The sequence below is a fragment of the Bubalus bubalis genome, chromosome 8, assembly GCF_019923935.1.
Source record: "Bubalus bubalis isolate 160015118507 breed Murrah chromosome 8, NDDB_SH_1, whole genome shotgun sequence".
NCBI classification, from domain to species: domain Eukaryota; kingdom Metazoa; phylum Chordata; class Mammalia; order Artiodactyla; family Bovidae; genus Bubalus; species Bubalus bubalis.
Genome location: NC_059164.1, coordinates 65,802,907 through 65,823,266, shown reverse-complemented (window position 1 = coordinate 65,823,266; position 20,360 = coordinate 65,802,907). Strand labels below are relative to the sequence as shown.

Genomic DNA, 20,360 nt, shown 5'->3' with positions numbered 1-20,360 from the left:
AACAAAACCCCCCAAATCCATAAACTTTTATCCTCCTTTCCAAACAGACATTCATTTCAGTGTCTAGTAAATGTATTTATGGAAAACATTTCTTTACATCATTCAAATGACAGAGCTGCGATTTCTGAAAAAGATAAGCTCTGTTTCCCTTTGGTTTTCTCAGCTCCTCCATTCCTAGCCTCAGACAAGGTACACGTTATCTGCAGTTCTGTGAATTTCTCTACACTTCAGTCTCATTGGGAAAAATGCTTTCCCGGCCTTCAAACTCCAGATAAACGCGATCCAGATAACTCCGCTTCACTGTAACCTGCGAGCTGCCGTTTTCGGGCCCGCGCTGTGATGTCACCCGGCTCACAGATCTCGGCGTTGGTCTCCGACTCCGGTGATTGGCTGGATCCCATGACGTCACGGGCCGGGGCGGCCCTAGGTTCCTGAGGGCCCCGGGATGCTCCGGGTTCGTTTTTTAAAAAGGGGGCAGGTGGAGACAGGAAAGTCCGCGGAGCACAGGGTGCCTCCAGCCTTGCTCCGTCCCGCCCCGCCACGCCCACTGTCAACCTCGCTCGGCCGGGCCGCGCCAGCCTCCGGGGCTGCCCGAAAAGGGGCGGGCGGAGAGGTGGAGCGGGGAGGAGCCGGGCGCGGCGCCGCGCAGTCCCTGGCCACCGCCCACCCGGTTACACACAGCATGTAAACAGTCCCCGCCGGGAGGAGCCCCGGGACCGGAGGGAGCCCAAGCCGCCCGGCCCCGCCGCCTGCCCGAGAGCCACAGAGCCGCGTACTGCCCGTCCGGGAGGAGGGCGCCGGAGGAGAGGAGGGCGGGCGGCGGAGGGAGCTGGAGGCGGGCGGCGCGCGAGGAGGCTGAGGGAGCGGCGGGCGCGGCGGGCCAGGATGGATTTCCAGCAGCTGGCTGACGTTGCGGAGAAATGGTGCTCCAACACGCCCTTCGAGCTCATCGCCACCGAGGAGACCGAGCGCAGGATGGATTTCTACGCCGATCCCGGCGTCTCCTTCTACGTGTTGTGTCCGGACAACGGCTGCGGGGACAATTTTGTGAGTGCTTGGGGGAGGGACCGCCGCAGCGCGCGGGAGTGTGGACGCGCGGCCGCTACCCTGCGCCCCAGCTCCCGCTCGCCGGGGAGGCGGTGGGGCGTGAGGTGGGGGGGCGTAACCGCCCGCAGGCACCCCAGTGCTCCGCGCTCCGCCGGGCGAGCCCCTGAGCTTGGCGCGTTGGGGTCAGCACTCCGGGTGAGGCCAGTAGGAGGCAGGCAGGGGCATCCTTAGAATCCGGGAAGCTGGGCTAGGGAGGGCAGTTTCCGGGACGCGACCCCGCGGCTCGAGTGCAGTGCTAGGCTAGAGCATCTCCGAGGATGTCTCCGCCTAGCGCCAGTCCGGGCCGGGGCGCACGGACCCTTCACTCCCGCAGGATCGGGAGTCCGGAGCTTCCTCCACCCAGGCGTCCCGTCCGGGTGAGGAATCCCGTTACCCTCTCAATGCGCAGACACAACTCCTCCAGTTTTCCTCGCCCTAGAGAACCCTCAACCCGACCCCTCTCCCCATGTTATTCTCAGTGGTATTAGGACACAAAGCCTCTGTCCACACTAGCGATGCCCCATCTCCTGGACCATCTTTGCGGAATTACACCCCGGATCTTAAAAACGCACACGCGCGTGCGCGCGCGCGCACACACACACACACACACAGGCACGCCTAGCCCCCTTTCCTCTGGTTCTTCCATTGCTCCTCTATGAGCTTCCAACGAGATGTGTGGAGCCCGAAAGGTTCTGTCCAGCTGAGGCGGCGGCCTTGGCCCTGCCAAGGCCTTTCGGTTTTTCCAGATGGGGGTGAAATTCCCCCTCCCCATCCCACCTCCCGCCCCGCCCCGGGCTCGGAGGGACTTGGACCTGAAACTGCGGTGTCCAAATTCTCGACTTGGTATCCTGCCCTCACTTGGGATCTTGGCGCTGGCAGTTAAGGAAGGGGAGGTAGAGGGCCGGGGAGTTGGGGTGGGAGGTGTGGAGACTGGGCGAGGATGGCGTTCCGTGAAGTATTTATAAGGACGGGGAAAAAATAATGGTCCCTACATGTAAGATGGAGGCGGCTATGGGCTCAGGTTACCGGCCTGAGTTGCCGGCCTGAGCCTGGAGCTGGCGCTGCTGCCGCCCCTGGGGACCGAGGTGGGGCAGTGCAGAGGCGCGGCCTGGCGCTGGCTCTTCAGGTGGGGTGAGACAAAGCTGGTTCAAAGCCCAGGCTGTTGTGCACCCCAACTACCACAGAAAGTTCGACAAGGAGTTAGCGTGATTGTCTTTCTTGGTCCCAGAGAGATGAAGTCCTCTATGTGACAAGATGAAGCATGCCCCTCCCACCACCTCCATTCCACTCCACGAAGGTGAGAGACTCACCAGGCCCCAGCCTCCTGACCCTCTAGAAGAGGGATAGCCTTGAGTGACAGTCAGATTTGACTTGTGGCAGCGTGACTCTGGTCAAACGCATTTTAATGTTTTAAAATGTTCAGTGTACACATCTGAAAAATGGGTATAATACCAACCCCCAGGTGAACAAATAGATAATGCACCTGACAGTCTCCACTGCACAGCAAGGGCCCCACAAATTTGGGTCAGAGATCTGGGGTTCCCCAGAGTTTAGAACTTGTCTCTTTAAGAGGCTCAATTTCTCACCTGTAAAATGAGGTTAATCAGAATGCCTCCATCGTAGGTATTCGTGAAGTGCAAGTAAGGTATAAATGTATGTAAGAACACTGTTAACTGTAGTTAAAATAAGTAAGTGTTGTTTGTCAATGTGGAAGATCATTAAAAAGGGATTTATTCATAGTAAAAGTATGAATAAGCGCCAGGGATGTAGTGGAAAGGGCACCAGGGTCCAACTAATTGCAGTGTTAAGGTTTGACTAGGAGTCCCTTCGACCCCTGGGCTTCCTTGGTCTGCCAGTGGCCTTTCCCCTCCTTACTGTGTGAAATGGGGCAGGAATCACTCATGGTTCCGGAACTCACGGTTCCACACAGCCATCCTGCTGTCACTGCAGGAGACATATCCAAAGAGAATAAGTGGGTGAAGAAAAGCAAGGCTATTCTCTTGATTTGAATATGTTTAGCAAACCATCATGTAGAAACATGAAGTCTATCAGGCCGTTTTCAAGGCCACCCATATTACATTTTAAATCTCCACCTGTATGAGTGAAATACTTGGAAGTATTTCTTTTGAAAGTATTCATTCACTGACAAATGACATAAATAGGAAAGAAAGAAAGTGGTGGTGGTGGGTGCGGGGAGTAATTCATTGGGCAGACTGGACCTTTTTCAGTTTCTAGAGGCCATAATAAACAAGATGCCAAACACTGGAGTTTTCTTAGCCCAAACCTTGCCTCAGATTTGCAGGCCAGGTTTGTCAAGATGCTGTTTGCCTCTAGTTAAAGAAACTCAGACCCGAAGAAAATGTGCTACCTCTGTTCATTTCTTTTTCCCAGGAAAATCTGCTAAGTATTAGAAGAAATTTGAGATGAATGGAATCCTTGTAATCTGAAGGATTTGTTAACAATAAGAATATTTACATAGCATTTCAGTTTACAAAGTGTTTTTATATCATTCATTCATTTAACAAACATTTATTGAGGGCTCACTCTGTACCTGGCCAGGGCTACTTAGAAGGGGGCCATTCTCTTCATCTGAGAAACAGTGTGGTATAATGCCTAGGGGCACAGGCTCTGGGGCAGGCTACTCGAGCTTTCACCCCAGCTCCCCACATCTAACTTTGTGCCTGGGAGGAAGTTGTTAAACCCCTCTCTGTCATGACTTCCACATCTGTAAAATAGAGATGATATTAGTACCTCCCTAGCAGATTTGTTTGAAAACAGTGCCTAAAGTGGGGATGATATTAACAATCTCAGGCAGAGTTTCCACATAGCAGTCCCTCTGGATCTATTTAAAATGTTGATAAAATGGCAGGTTGTGTTCTTACCACTCTCTCCCTCTCCTAAACTGACTTCCCATCACTTTTGCAATAAAACCTAAGCTTTCCTGGCTTCAAGCCCCCACATGATCTGTCTCCCGCCGCCTCTCTGACCTCATCCTGGCCCATTCTTCCCCCTTGTTTAGTGTGTTCCTGCCACACTGGCCTTTCTGGTCTTTAGAGAAACCAAGCTCATTCTTGCCTTAGGGCCTTTACGTCTGCTGTTCCCTCTGCCTAAAACACTCGTCCCCCACATCCTTACATAGCTCCTTTCTTTATACCATTGCAGCCTGGGAGAAACCTTCCTGACCACATACTCCCTTACTTCACCCTCTGTTATCCTTACCATAGCACTCACTAATACTTGATAGTCCATTGCTTATTTTCTGCCTCGCCCACTAGCCTATAAGCTTCATGAGAGTTTGTCTTATTCATCCCTGTATGGCAGTGCTCAGAACATGCCAGACATGTGATAGATATTCAATCCATGTTTGTAAGAATGAATGAATGAATAATAGCCTAGTAGAGAAGACATGTTAAATTTCGAGTGACAGCTTCAAAGACAGTTACCACTTAAGTGTGAATTACCATGTATCAGACTTTGTATGTATGAACCCATTTAATCTTAGTAATCTCAGAAGCCACTCTCTATAATTATCTCCACTTTACAGATGAGAAAACTGAAGCCAAGCGAGGTTTACTAACTTCCCTACGGCTAATAGATGGTAGCCCTGTACTGAATACCTGGCACCGCAGGGGTGACAACAGGGGACCCGATTCAGACTTGGGTTCAATGGCTACTTCTTATTGAGCTTCACAAAAATTCTGTAAGGTGGGTATTAATATACCCCTATTTTATAGGCGAGGAAACCGAGGCTAGTAACTTTAAGGACTCAGCCAGGACTATGCCAGTAAGAAGTGACAGAGTCAGGACTTGAGCCAAAGCCCAGAGGGCTGTCCCTTCCACCATGCAGAAGGTCTCCTGGACAGGATCAGGCTGGGGCCTAGGAACAAGGACTTCTTTTTGTCTGTCCTCTCTTTGGCAGCTCCTGGACCCCTTGTGAACTCCTTCCCCTGCTTGCTTTACAGGCCATGTGGTCCCTTTGCAAACTGCTGCTGATTCAAGTCTCTCTCTACGGATGGCTGAGGAGTTCAGGTCCTGGGATAAAATGCTGCCAGTGCCCTGTGTGTGCTGGGGGTTCAGGGACACGGCTACCCTGCCTGGCTCTTCGGGTGTCACAGGGACGGTGCCGAGAGCTTACACAGGCGGCACGCCCATCCTCTGCCAGCTCGAAAGGTCCCCAGGGTTCGGTCAGGCTTGAGGAATTGGGCGTTGGCAGCCACTAACATGCCAGACGGACAGAGGGGCACGTGCTCCTGGGCATGGCAGCACCAGCTGCTTTCCCTCCTCGCCTCATCCTGGAGAAAAGAGCTCTCTGGAAACAAAGCCCACTGCCCAGCCTCTCCCTGCTGCTGCTGGGGGTGGGGGTGGGGGGCGCTCCCTTATTGTCCTGCCAACCATTCACATGTTTGGTTCGACATGTATAGTTTAATCCCTCCTCAATACAAAAACAAAGATAGCTGTTGTCATAGTATTAAAGAAAAATGTTTTATTTATAGAAGAACTATGTGATTTAATTTTGTATGTGTCCCTATGACTGTGACTTTATATCTATATATACAGATATAATCCCCATTTTCATTCTAGGCATGTCTCTATTATTAACTGTGTGACTAAATAACAACCTTTTTATTTTGGAGAAAGAAGATACAATTTGTTTGAATGAGGTTGCATCATCATGTTTCCATGGTGGTATAGTGGAGAAAAGGCCCTGTCTTGTTCAATTTAAACCCTATCCTCAGTTTCCTCTTCTGTCTAATGGGGATAATCATGCCTATATCACATTATTTGCAGGTTAAATGAGCAGTAGTGGTAGACTGTAAAGTTTCCTATGGTGGCCATGTATTATTCATCTAGAGAGATTACATCAGGGAAAAAGATATGTCCTTTATCATTCATGGAGTGGTTATCCCAAGGAGAGAAAATTCCTGCTAATATAAACTCAAGTAAGGGGGAGAAGACATAAGCACTCATAGGCCTCTGCTAAATGAGAGGCAGTTTATCTCTTGGAACCTTTTTTTAAAGATTTTTTTATGTGGACCATTTTTAAAGTCTTTATTGAATCTGTTACAATATTGCTTCTGTTTTATGTTTTGGTGTTTCGGCCTTGTGGCATGTGGAATCTTAGGATCTTACTTCCCCTACAGGGGATCAGACCCACATGTCCCTGCATTGGAAGGCAAAGTCTTAACCACAGGACTGCCAGGGAAGTCCCTCTCTTGAAATCTGAAATCTTTATATCCACCCTGTTGTGCTTAGTAGCTCAGTCGTGTCTGACTCTTTGCAACCCTGTGGACTGTAGCCCACCAGGCTCCTCTGTCCATGGAATTCTCCAGGAAAGAATACTGGAGTGGGTTCTCATGCCGTCTTCCAGGGGATCTTCCCAACCCAGGGATGGAACCTGCATCTCCTGCAGCTCCTGGTTTAGCAGGTGGATTCTTTACCACTGCGCCACCTGGGAAGCCCATGTCCACCCTGGGGGTATTATTATTTTGTTTGACTTACAAAGGAAGGAGCTGAGGCTCAGGTAGAAAGCATGACATCCCTCTTGATATCCTGGCTTTGCCCATTACTTCCTGTGTGACCACAGACAAGTTGCTTAAACTTTCTGAGTCTCAGTTTCCTCCTTGATAAACCAGATCAGTGTTTGACACCTAGAGCAGATTGGAGGTATGGTCAGACATGTTCAGAAATAATGCAGGCTGTCATGAGATGGCTCGTCACTCTTACCTCACCTCTTACTGTGTGGGTAGCAGTCAGTTTTGGGTTAAGCCGTACCAACTTAAAATGGACTCCCCAGAACTGCTGGCAGCAGAAAACCCACGTGGTGAGACTGAGGCGCTTCACAATGGCCCTTTGACACAGATAACTAAGTCCTGGGAGGACAGCGGGTGTGTTCTTAGCTCCCTGCCATCCCCAACTCGGCCTAAGCACCAGGAAGTCAAGCGCCATCCCCACAAGTGTTAGAACAGTAGGAGCATACAGACTGTGATCAAAAAGGTATTTGTCATTTGAATTACTTTAATAATCTAATTCCATTCTTGGATAAGCTAGATATTCTTATCTCTACTACAGAAAACAGAAAGGTGCTCATTTTCCTGTTTGCAGTTGACACTGTTTTATTGTCTCAAACCAGATGAGCTTTGATAAGAAACTCCGACCCAACTTAATGACAGAAAGAAGGGCCACAGATGACATGTGCTGAAGTCAGAGTTCTCCCTGGGGATTTTCAGCTCCAAATGGGCAGGAATCTATAGGAAAGAGTAGGCTGCTCAGGGCAGGTGCAAGTTGGGGCTGCTTCGCTGCAACCCATGCTGTCCCGAGAAATGGAAGTGGTTTTAGGTGATCATGACATTTAGATTTTTTTTTTAATGTAATTGAGTGCATGTTATGTTGCTTCATTGTATCCAGTTCTTTGTGATCCCATGGACTGTAACCCTCCAGGCTTCTCTGTCCATGAGATTTTTCAGACAACAATACTGGGGTGGCTTGCCATACCTTCCTCCAGAGGATCTTCCCGACCCAGGGATTGAACCTGCATCTCTTGTGTCTCCTCCACTGCAGGTGGATTCTTCACTGCTGAGCCACCCAGGAAGCCCTTTTAATGTAATGTTGTTCGGTTGCTCAGTCATGTTTGACTCTTCGCGACCCCATGGACTGCAGCACGCTAGGCCTCCCTGTCCTTCACTATCTCCCAGAGCTCTCTTAGACTCATGTCTATTGAGTCAGTGAGGCCAACCAACCATCTCAGCCTCTGTCTTCCCCTTCTCCTCCTGCCTTCCCCAGCATCAGGGTCTTTTTCAATGAGTCGGTTCTTTGCATCAGGTGGCCAAAGTACTGGAGTTTCAGTCTCAGCATCAGTCCTTCCAAAGAATGTTCAAGACTGATTTCCCTTAGGATGGACTGGTTGGATCTCCTTACAGTCCAAGGCACTCTCAAGCATCTTTTCCAACACCACAGTTCAAAATCATCAGTTCTTCAGTGTTCAGCCCTATTTATGTTCCAGCTCACACATCCATTCGTGACTACTGGAAAAACCATAGCTTTGACTAGATGGACCTTTGTCAGCAAAGTAATGTAATGTAATGCCCATCCTCAGATATGTGGTTAGTCACAGTTCTATTCTGTCCTCAAATGGTGGTCCCAGAACCAGCAACATAAGCATCACCTGGAACTTGTTGGAAATGTAGTGTCAGAAACTCCTGTGTGGGATCCAGCGATGGTGTTTTGATAAGCCTCCAGGTGACTGATGGAGAAGGAAATGGCAACCCACTCCAGTACTCTTGCCTGGAAAATCCCACGGACAGAGGAGCATAGTAGGCTACAGTCCATGGGGTCGCAAAGAGTCAGACACAACTGAGTGACTTGACTTCACTTCACTTCAGGTGACTGAGAGGGCTTCCCTGGTGGCTCAGACGGTAAAGAATCTGCCTGCAAAGGGGGAGACCTGGGTTCTATCCCTGGGTCGGGAAGATCCCCTGGAGGAGGGCATGACAACCCACTCCCGTATTGTTGCCTGAAGAATCCTATGGATAGAGGAACCTGGTGGGCTACAGTCCATGGGGCCGTAAAGAGTCAGAAGTGACTAAGCACAGCACAGCACAGGTGACTGAGATGCACTTTAACGCATAAGAACCACCTCTTTCCCCTCCTTTGTGAAGCCTTTTCTTGGCATTTCTAATATTGTAACAGTCCATGTCTGTGATCTGCCTTAGCTCTAACTACCAGATTGTAAGTTCAGTACATTCTGTTCCCAGATGTATATTTGCCAAGGAGTTAACATTGTTCAGAGCCACAGGTTCTCTGACCCCTTGCTATAGTTTTTTTATGGCCAGAGTGGGTGTTTGGTTTCTCATGCTTAAGATATTTTCCAAGTGAAAGGCCTTGTGGCCATGCCCTGTGGTGCCGGACTCTGGGTCAAGTTCCCATTTGTCCTTGTACAAGGCTAGACCCCAGATCTTGCTTTCAGGTGCTTTAGCCCAGCCACCAGATACTCTCTCTGCCCTCCCCTGGTTTGGGAATAGGCCTCTCTAATTTTCTAAGAGTAACCCTCCTGCCCCTGGAGAAGGAAATGGCAACCCACTCAGGTATTCTTGCCTAGGGAATTCCAGGGATAGAGGAGCCTGGTGGGCTATAGTCCATGAGGTCGAAAAGAGTCGGACACGACTTAGTGCCTGAACAACTACAGCGCTCCTGCCCCTAGTCCCATTCCTGTTAGTTCTGAAGAGTCGGTTTGTTTTGTATGTGGGCACTGTGTCAGGTCACTGGTTGCTTATCTTTCTTTGCATAGGCCTCTGCAAAGCAGTGGGAGCCAATCTGTGTTCCATCCATGGCATGTGCCAGGCTTGTTTCCCTGGCACTGCTGTCCTGATCTCACTGGTTTTTATATGATTTTTCTGTTGTTTTCCCTTTGTCTTTTTTCCCCCAACTACAGACTTATTTTTTGGTTCATCTCACCTTGTATTCTGTGGATTTTCGCTGACTGCCATGATTAGTCTTAGAAGGGGGCAGTTTCAGTCAATAAAACTGAATTCCTTTTGTTATGCGATACAATGGATATGAAATAATTAGCATTTAGCAAGTGATGTCTTATAAGCGGCTGTGTACATCTGGGTTTGTCTCATTCCAAACCCCCTGCTCCGTCAGGTTATCATATGGGCAGGGATTCAGTTAAAACTTTTCTAAAACAAGAAAACCAGCACTGCTGGCAATTCGGGATAAGTTAGAAAGCCACGTCAAGGAAATTTAGGGAGAATGGACAGAAAGTCCTTTCACAGGTGTTAAGTCTGTCTCCTCTAGGGCTTCCCTGGTGACTCAGCGGTGAAGAATCCACCTGCAATGCAGGAGCTGCAGGAGACGCAGGTTCCACCCCCGGCTCAGGAAGATCCCCTGGAGGAGGACGTGGCAGCCCACTCCAGTATTCTTGCCTAAAGAATCCCATGGACAGAGGAGCCTGGTGGGCTGCAGTCCATGGTGTCACATAAGAGTCAGACATGACTGAAGTGACTTAGCAGACATGTATGCAAGTCTTTCTTCTCCAGTGTATTCATAAATCAACAACTCCAAAAGTGGAGTAATGAAAATGGTGGCGTGAACCTCCTCTTCATGAGGCTGTAGATGCCCTAGAAACACTTAAACTGAAGAAACTGATTGCCAGGCGGTGGCGGATACACTGTGATTCTGTTACAGTTTGAGTGATATTGGAGAAGGAAATGGCAACCCACTCCACTATTCTTGGCTGAAGAATCCCATGGACAGAGTTGCCTGATGGGCTACAGTCAATGGGATTGCAAAGAGTTGGACACGACTGAGTGACTAACGCTTTGGGTGATATACTTTTCTTAATTTATTTCCTTAATTTATAACTTAAAATACTTTTTAAAAAAAAAGATAGTTAAAAAATAGGCTATATTTGTAAAAACTACAAGGTTTTCATAGATACACCTGCTTCTGAATTAATTCTAACCCAAGTTGCCTTGGATAGTGTTCTCAGTGAAGTCACATAGGCTATCTGATTTAGCGTTACTGCAGGTGGAAATCCCCCACACCATCCTCCTGCAAATGCAAAAAGGGAAATAGGGGACTTATAGCCACCATTTATTGAAAAGCTATGTACTATCTGCCAGCCAGGCACTGTACTAGATACTTAATCAACTTTTTACTTTCTCTGTAATCTTCATAACAAGTCTAGGGAAGAAGGCAGGCTTAAGATTTTCCATTGTGTGGTGCTAGGTGTTAATCCCATCTCTGACTTGGATAAGAATTTGAAATATGCCATAACTTTTTAAAATTTGAGTTTGAAAATAGGTGTTGAGCCAAACTTGTATTAAAGTGAACTTTATTGTTCTTGCTGAATCCCCATGAAGAATCAAGTGCAATAATGGATTTAAAGGCACTTTGTACTATTATGCTTTTTGTACAATGCAAGAGACTATTACATGACTGGCATTTCAGTGACTCGACAACTTTAAGGGCCTCCACTTAATAGGGAATCATGTTTGAGCTGTTGTCTAAAGTTAGAGAATCTAGAAGGTATCTTTATTAGGTCAAGGAGGAAGCTACTCTGGAAGTCTGCTGGAAATAGAGCAGCATGCATCAGAATTGGACTTTCATATCTGTGAAACACAGATAATTGGGCTGTAAAGATGGCATATTAGCACGTTATTCTCTCTTGAATCTGAGCAGCCTTTTCAGTTCTTTCCAGTTCCTGAGGATCCTGCAGTGAAAAGGAAGAAGGGGAAATCTGTTTATTGCATGTTGGGCATATGACTTTCTGGGGGTGATGCTCTAATCATTTGTATTAATAGCAGGGGTAAGTATGTGCTTGACATGGACCATTTCTCCAAATTGATCTGTCCCTTGCTGCCCAGTACCTGTTCCTTGCTCTCAGCTGCCAAACATCTTCCTCTCCTCTACACTTTTTTCACCAGTGTTGAGCTGTCATTGATCTGGCCCCTGTAAACAGCAATGCTTGGTACCTGACTGACACCCTGATGTTATCCTGGTCTTCAATAACCCCTTCCCCCATCCTGTTGCACAGATATGCAGAGCAGGGGGCTTCTGCATCTTCATCTCTCAAACCAGTTTCTTGGGCTTATTCCAGATCCTTGAACATTTATGGGAGAAACTAGCCAAGTCTTAAAGATGTGCTAAAATGGATATCCTCATGTGGGAAAAAAAAAAAAAAAAAACAAAAACTTGTCTAGTCTAAGAAAAAATAAAGCCAAAATCAGTTTCCTCCTGGTGCATGTTAACATCGCAAAGTGTTGCTTGGGTATGTTGCCCTCTTTTATATATATATATGAATATATATATATATGAATATATATATATATATATCTATATCGGAGAAGGCAATGGCATCCCACTTCAGTACTCTTGCCTGGAAAATCCCATGGATGGAGGAGCCTGGTAGGCTGCAGTCCATGGGGTTGCTAAGAGTCGGACACGACTGAGCGACTTCACTTTCACTTTTCACTTTCCTGCATTGGAGAAGGAAATGGCAACCCACTCCAGTGTTCTTGCCTGGAGAATCCCAGGGACGGTGGAGCCTGGTGGGCTGCCGTCTATGGGGTCATACAGAATCGGACATGACTGAATTGACTTAGCAGCAGCAGCAGTAGCAGCATATATGTATAAAATAATTTTTACTTTATTTCTTTTTCTTTTTTTTTTGGCTTTGCTGGGTCTTCATTGTTACATGGGCTTTTCTCTAGCTGAGGCAAGTGGGGGCTGCTCTCTAGTTGCACAGGCTTCTCCTGTTGCAGAGCACAGGCTCTAGGCGCAGGGGCTTTGGTAGTTGCTGCACATGGGGTCAAGAGTTGCAGCTCCTGGGCTCTGGAAGATAGGCTTATTAGTTGTGGCACTGCTCCACAGCATGTGGGATCTTCCTGACACAGGAATTGAACCCACATCTCCTTCATTGGCAGGTAGATTCTTTACCATTGTGCCTCCAGGGAAGCCCTACGATGTCCTCGTAAAGCATTTTAAGGAAAGGTGAGATTTCAGAGAGCCTTTGTTTCCTGGTGAGTAGGGATGAGTTTTCCATGTGTCCTCCTAAATTCATTTCAGTTTGAAGTAAATTGACCATCGTCCCCACTCTCAGACTCATCTGGGTAAAGGATGTTTCCGAGTAAGCAGTTACAAACTCTGCCTACTTAATCCTTCAGCCATTGCTGAAGGCAGTGGTAAGGATTATGCAAGCTCTTGGTTTCTCCTCCCTCCCATTTTATTTTTTTTTAATTTTATTTTATTTTTAAACTTTACATAATTGTATTAGTTTTGCCAAATATCAAAATGAATCCGCCACAGGTATACATGTGTTCCCCATCCTGAACCCTCCTCCCTCCTCCCTCCCTATTCCATCCCTCTGGGTCGTCCCAGTGCACCAGCCCCAAGCATCCAGTATCGTGAGCCACCCTAAATGGCAACCCAACCCAGTACTCTTGCCTTGAAAATCCCATGGACGGAGGAGCTTGATGCAGGCTACTGTCCATGGGGTTGCAAAGAGTCGGGCACGACTGAGCAACTTCACTTTCACTTTGCCAGCATCAGGAGAGGGACATTGGAAATCATGGGTAGGGGAATATTGATCCCCCTGCCCTTTTACTATGTATGGGCAGATCTGATGGAAAATTGAGCAGGTAAGATTATGGACCAGGAGCTTGGAGGGTTTCTGCAGGGTATTCATTTTCTGCCTTCGATACAAATCAAGAATAACTATATGGATTTTTACTCTGGAATGGAGGCCTTCTTCAAATTCATATAACTGAAAAAAAAAAAATCTTGGTTTTTGTGTCTTTCAGACTGAGTATAACTGTGTGTCTTTGTTTTCTCCTTTCCCTTACCGGTGGGCACGCAGCACGTGTGGAGTGAGAGTGAAGACTGCCTGCCTTTCTTGCAGCTAGCACAGGATTACATCTCCTCCTGCGGCAAGAAGACGCTCCATGAAGTCTTGGAAAAAGTCTTCAAGTCTTTCAGACCTGTAGGTGCCTGCTTGGCTTCCAAAGCCGTCTTATTGTCTCCAGTGACTGTGCTCTGAATAACACGGATTGTGGGGAAAGTGGGCAAAACCTGGAATGACTAATTGTTTTTCTCTTGTCTGCCCTGTGGCTTAAAGATAGCAGTTCGTGGAGGGAGGCTGAAGGCGGAGAGGGAGGGGGAAACGGGATGTGACACAGCTGTTTGTTGCGGGGATGATGGTTATTTCTAGCATCCCTTGAGTTAAGAATCTCTGATTGGGTGGGAAGCACACAGTCTTTTATGAGACAACTGAGTATTCCGGTTCTCATCCAGTAGACTTAACACCAAAATGCTTGCAAGTGCTATGGAGGTTCTCTTGTAATAGAAAATTGCCAGAAGGCGGTATAAAGGATGTACCTTCATGTGGATGGATATAGAGGTGAAGAAACTGGATAGTTGTTCTTTTCTCTTTTGATAAAGTCTCTTGTAGAGAGCTTGCTTCCCCCACCCCACCCCCCGCCCCCCAGCCTCCTTAGGATTTAGGAATCTGGATGTTTGTGGTTAGCTGACAGTTTGTTTCATTCTAGCTGAAAAGCATGTGAAATGAATACTCACCCCTATTTTATAAACTGCTTCTCTCTCTTTATTGGAAGACAAAGTCAGATTATGTGACATTTCCCCCAAGTTCAGTTCCCTGCCCACTGTAAGCACTCTACAGTTTCAATGTTATTTGCTCTAGAATTTCCTTTTTTTTTTTTTTCCCAAATCTTTTAATATAGTATCTACTTCCTTTTTTATAATTTTATTTTTGGCGTGCTGGGTCTTTGTTGCTGCTCTGGCTTTTCTCTAGTTTCAGTAAGCAGGGGCTATTCCTCTAGTTGTGGGAAGAACTAGGCTAGCTCAGGCTTCCCATTGTGGTGGTCTCTCTTGTTGTGGAGCACAGGCTCTAGTGTGTACGGGCTTTAGTATTTGCAGCACATGGGTTCAGTAGTTGTGGTTCCTGAGCTCTAGAGCACAGGCTCAATCCCACATGGGCTTAGTTGCTCTGAGGCCTGTGGGATCTTCCCTGATGAGGTATTGAATCCGTGTCTCCTACATTGGCAGGGGGATTCTTTACCACTGACACATGACCCACCAGGGAAACCCCTAATATCTATTTCTTTCTTGGAATCTTCAAACTTGTTTTTTGTTTCTCTGAACATGATAGGTTTAAGCTGCATAAGAGACTTTGGGATATTCCAGTGTTTCAAAATTTTCAAGTCTGTTTTGTCATCTTTTGTTTTCACTGGGTCCCCCTCCTGGTATCTTGTTTGTGTGTGTGTTGGATTATCTCTGTGTGCTTGAAAATTTGTATATTTGCATTTGAAAATTTATATTTCAGGATAAATTGAGGCCTAAGATAATGGTACTTTGCTCCAGAGAGGATTCAGTTGGAGACCACCTTCAAACAATTTAAGACTTGTAGTTCTTAGAACTCTCCAGGTGACGCAAAGCCAGGTTTGCAGGCCTGGTTTCTTCTTGTTCTGAGAGCAGACTCAGTCTGTTCAGGCTTTTATAACAAAACACTAGGTAGCTTATAAACAAGAATTTATTTTTCATTGTTCTAGAGGCTAGAAATCCAAGACCAGCGTGCAAGCAGAGTTGGTATCTCGTGAGGGCTCACTTCCTAGACAAGCAGCCATCTTTTCATTGACCCTCATATGGTGGAAGGAGAGAGAGAGAAGCCAAGAGCCTCTTTTAGAAGGGCACTTGGTCATTTATGAGGGCTCCACCTACATGATCTGATCACCTCCTTAAGGGTCCACCTTCTAATATCATCACCTGGAGGGTTAGGATTTTAGCATATGACTTTGGAGGGGAGAACATAAATATTCAGACCATAGCATAGACTTTTGGGGTCCTAGCCTAAAGTGAGGTTGGTTTGTCACAGAAGCTCCTTTGTTGACTTTGGTCTCCCTAGCTCTTAGAGTAGGCCAAGCAGGCCATAGTTTTTTTGAGAACAGTAGATGAGATGTCCTCAGGACAAAAGCAGCTTTTTATGATAGGCTTACCTCTATGGGTACTAATTCTCAATATAATTAAGAAGGCATTTTTCATATTGAATCCAGCATTTTTAGTTCTCTATGGAAGAGTTGGTCCTGACCAGTATCACTTAATCCACCATTATAAGAAAAGGAATTTTAAATGGCCTTTGTCACTCTGTCTGATGAGTATCATTTGTCCAACCAATTCTTTTTGTTGTTTATTCATTTTCTAAGCCTGTTTGACTCATCCAAAATAGATTTTTGACTTACAGATACTGGTCTATCCCACTTTGATCCATTCAATTTGTATTTACTGAGCACCCAGTAAGCACTTGACACTCTTTACTGCTCTGTCCCTAGCACTTGAACCAGACAGATGAAAATCTTAGATCTCACGGGGCTTGTATTCTAGTGTCAGGGAGACAAGATAAATGAGGACAACACATAACGTGTTAGTGACAAGCGCCAAGGAGAAAACAACACGAGTCAGGGAAAGGGGGTGAGGAGTGTCTGAGGCCCTGACAGTTTAGATTAGGGGAGCAGGCAATGCTTCCCTGAGAAGGCTACTTAAGTGAAACTGAAGTGAGATGTGGGCCATGAGGGGATCCACAGGAAGAGCTTTCCAGGTAGGGAGAACAGCAGATACAACCACAGGGGGAGAGAAAGTCAGGGCTCAGGGAACAAGGGGAGGCTGGTGTGGCCCAAGTGAAGGGGGAAGGCTGGAGGAGTGAGAGATGAATCTGAGGAATTTCCAGGGCTTGCGGGTCACAGAAGGACTTGACCTGGGGAGCCTCTGAAGGGCTTGAGCACCAGAGAGATCCACCTAGCAGAGAGCAGGCTGTGAGGGGGAGAGGGGGTACAGGAGCCCCGTAAAGAGGCTGTCACTGTCAGCCAAAAGGAAGATGAGGATGACTCCAGAGTTCCTCATCGACTCACTGAAGGGAATGGCATTCGTTTACTGAAAAGGGGACAGTCGCAGGAAGAAACTTAGGGGGTGAGACCACCAAGACTTCAGATGTGGACTTGTCAGTGTTTGAAATGCCTGTTAGACATCCGAGTAGAGACATCAAAGCAGGCAAAAGTTAAAGAAAAAAAAATGGATTCCTGTAAATCTTACCCCCCCCCCCCCGCCAAATATCTGATTAGCACATGATACTCACTTTGCAGCTGGTTTCCACAGAGGGTCCACTCATGAGCTGGCCACCTGGTTCTCATCTGTGGTGGCTAGCAACAGGTTACCGGCAGAATGTGCTTCACTGGGGAAGGTGAGCTCCCACCAGAGCCCCTTTTGCCATCTTGCTTTATCAAGCCTATGGCTGTGCTTAAGCAACCAGGCAGCCGTATGTAAAGGGGAAACAAATGCAGTCCAAAAAAATCCAGATATTTAGCTAAAAGCGATTGACTTGGTTGAGTACTTTCTTTCAGATCAAGCTGCTTTGTGTAACAGAGACACACATTTTATTAATGCTGTTGGGCTTCCTGAGTTCATTTCTCAAGTGGAGCCTTCTGCCAAAGAGGGCAGGATGGTTCTCCCAAAGTGGGGCCTTTGCCTGGTACGAGGCCCCCTTTGCTAGGGAAGCTTTTGTGTGCTGGGCGCTCCAGCTGAGTTTTTTGTCTTCAGGGAAGTGCCTTCTCAGGGCTGCTGAGGGTGAAATACACACAGGCTTAGGTTTCTCTCAGTTAGGATGTGCTCTAGATCGGATGAGAGGGGAGTGTTACAGACCTGGGTGAAGGACTTCTGGAGATCAGGGGGAAGCTTCACCCTCTCCCTCTCCACAGAAGAGTGCCTTTCTCCCCACTGCTGTTTATCTGTTTTATATAAAGGAGGCTTAGATTATGACTCAGGAAAGGGTCTTGTTGCTGTCATAGCTTGTAGTATTTGTTGAAGTAACACGTACCCAAATGCTACAAGGTTATCAAGCCGGTGAACTTGAGTCTATCATTTGCCTGAAAATTTTTGATAATCTGATCCAATTGTGCAGCTGCTTTTTTTTTTTTTTAATAGTTGGGGAACCACAGGAGGAATATTTTCACCTTCCTCTTAGAACAGCCTCACTCATGGCTTTGAATCCTTGTTTTCCCTTCACAGGCCCATTGCCAGCCCCTATCCTGTGGACCTTTCTATTGACAGCTTTCTGCTGCCTTTGGGGGCAGCTGTCAAGCAGAGTCAGTTCACTTTGCTGAAGCCCACACATGCCTGCCTGCCTGAATGGAGTTATCTCCTGGCCCTCCCGAGCACCCCGCCCGAGAGGCTCAGCGTGCTACGTAGCACACTTTACCTTTAGACCTTCCCGTTTCCTAGACGCTGTGCTTCTCCCTGCTTTCTGTTTGCCTCCCTGCCCCTCCCTTGCCAAACAACCAATCTCACAGAGTCCGTGCCCTACCAGAGAAATCTGTTGTTGGATTTGACAAGAAAAAATAAGTATTCTTTTTCTTATTCACCATCTTACCTTCCTCTTTTTCCTCTGTCTCTACATAACATAATTAACAAAATGCAGGATCATCTGCTATTGGTGAGTAAGAGACAGGCGTGTGCGCTCAGTCGTGTCTGACTCTTTTCGACTCCATGGGCTGTAGCCCACCAGGCTCCTCTGTCCATGGGATTTTCTAGGCAAGAATACTGGAGCAGGTTGCCATTTCCTTCTCCAGAGCATCTTCCTGACCCAGGGATAGAACTCACATCTCTTTGTCTCTTGTGTCTCCTGTGTTGGCAGGTGGTTTCTTTACCACCGCGCCACCTGGGAAGCTCCTGTAGGAGACAGGGCACAGTGCCTAGTCCTGTGCTCTAGGAGCTGGCTTTCTGGGAGGAGAGGCAGCCCAGAAAAGTACAAAGAAGGTCCAGGTTACGTGACTAAGCACTGATTTCGGTCCAGACACTGCCTGACACTATGCAGATGGAGGGAGGGAGTTCCATTCCGTCTCCTTGCTCACTCTGCTGGTTCTTTGGGGAAGTGTTTTCCGAGAGGATGTCAGTGAACAGGCACCGACCGCAGCATGATGGTTGTGGTCCCTTGACCTAGTTATGCAGAATCAGGTTACTACAGTGATGAAGAACCCATGCTCTGGGGGGCAGGCTACCTGGATTCAAATCCCAGGTCTGCCACTTGCTGGCTGTGTGACCTCAGCTAAATTACTTGACCTTGCTGTTTCTCAGTTTCCTCATTTGTTAAAATTAGGAAACAAATGACGATAGTTACCCTAGGGTTGCTGTGAAGATTAAACGACACGATTTTTGTTGGGGACTTAGTGCAGTGCAGCACACATGAGAAGCGCTAATTAAAGGCTGACATTGACATGGATGGGATGGGGACACTTGGCAAAATACTGTTGAGAAGTGAGCTCAGTAGTGAAAACTTTCTTGGGACTCTTAGGTTTTTGGTGGAGAGAGAAAACCATTTGCTAAGTCATTTCGGCACACACTTAACAGAATCATCTGGCTAAGGTAAAGGATTTTCAAGGGGTAGTGTTGAGGTATTATAGCCAAAAGTTTATCAACATTGATTTTGGCAAAATAATAATCATCCTTTCAGTACTTCATCCATGCAGCTCACTGGGGTGGAGGCTTGTGCTACAAGAGGGACGACCAGATGCTCCTCTCCTGCAGAGGGACACAGGACCAAAGAGCCTCTGATGACAAGGCTATGAATGATACTTATTTTCTTTTCTAGATTTTCTAAATTTTCCATGATGTTACAAAAACCATTTATGATCAGGAATTATGTTGTGATTTTTTTTTTTAAATGTTGTTTTGTCCACAATGTGTCCAGAGGACTGGGAATCTCAGATGTGAGTGGGCTCATCGAGGAATGATGTACGGGCAGGGGCTTCCCGGGGAGGTGAGACTTGAAGAAAGGGCAAGATCTGGATTGGGTCAGCAGGGGAGGAGGGCTGGCCAAGAATAAAGACCAGGAAGGCCTGCCTTGGCTCCTTTACTGAGAGAACCTTAGAGATGTTCCTACATGGGGCATGGTGGCTCAGCCCCGGCCTGGCCAGCTCCTAGCCTGTGTGGCCTCTAGCAGGTTGTTCAGCCTTAGTGTTCCCATCTTTAAAATGGGGGTCATACATGTTTCACTGTCTTATGGATGCATGGAGAGCTTCAGAATCAGAACACACACAGGGCTGTCAAAGCCCAGCCGCCTTATCAAGGTTAGTCTCCATTTCCAGGGGCTTCCCTGGTGGCTCGGCAGTACAGAATCTGCCTGCCAATGCAAGAGACACGGGTTCAGTCTCTGGGTCAGGAAGATCCCCTGAAGAAGGAAATGGCAACCCACTCCAGTATTTTTGCCTGGGAAATCACATGGACAGAGGAGCCTGGCAGCTTACAGTCTATGGGGTTGCAAAGAACAGGACATGAGTTAGTGACTAAACAATAACTACAGCTCCCTTTCCAGCTCATAACCGCTGTTAGGAAATGCATATTAGGTGGATATGTGACTCCATGGATGGAGCAGGGCAGCCTCCCTCCTGGACTTACCCATACTCTGCTACACTCCAGGGGTGTCCTAGCTTCTACCTAGTTTTCCCCCTTCCTGCCAGATTGTCATATTCAAATGGTACATGTGTGCAGTGACAACACCACGCAGGCTGTCACTGCAGTTTGTGAGCAGATGGGTTTCTCTGTGTCCTGAGACCAGTAATGGCTTCAGAGACGCCTGTCACTAGCCTCGATAAATGTGAGTTGGAGAATTGTTGGAGTCCTGCATTTTTCTTGTTTAAATGGTCCTGAATTGATGGTCGCTGGTTATCACATGAGTGAGCTAGTCAATGAAAGAGTGGTTATGGGTCTAAGTAATA

At 47.3% G+C, this 20,360-nt stretch overlaps 1 protein-coding gene across 2 annotated transcripts in view; it reads left to right on the top strand.

Moving 5' to 3' along the window:
• The first annotated feature begins 483 nt into the window (after nucleotides 1–483).
• The window catches only part of MTURN (maturin, neural progenitor differentiation regulator homolog), a 33,157-nt gene continuing 13,280 nt past the window's right edge, over nucleotides 484–20,360 (top strand). The window contains exons 1-2 of one of the 2 annotated variants that reach the window (XM_044946698.2): nucleotides 484–1,047; nucleotides 5,049–6,451. In XM_044946698.2, the coding sequence (XP_044802633.1) occupies nucleotides 886–1,047; nucleotides 5,049–5,306 (420 nt within the window). In that variant the 5' untranslated portion in view covers nucleotides 484–885 and the 3' untranslated portion in view covers nucleotides 5,307–6,451. Of the gene's footprint in view, nucleotides 1,048–5,048; nucleotides 6,452–13,441; nucleotides 13,565–20,360 lie in introns of those variants that run through there. The other variant, XM_006055660.4, reaches the window with a different exon arrangement.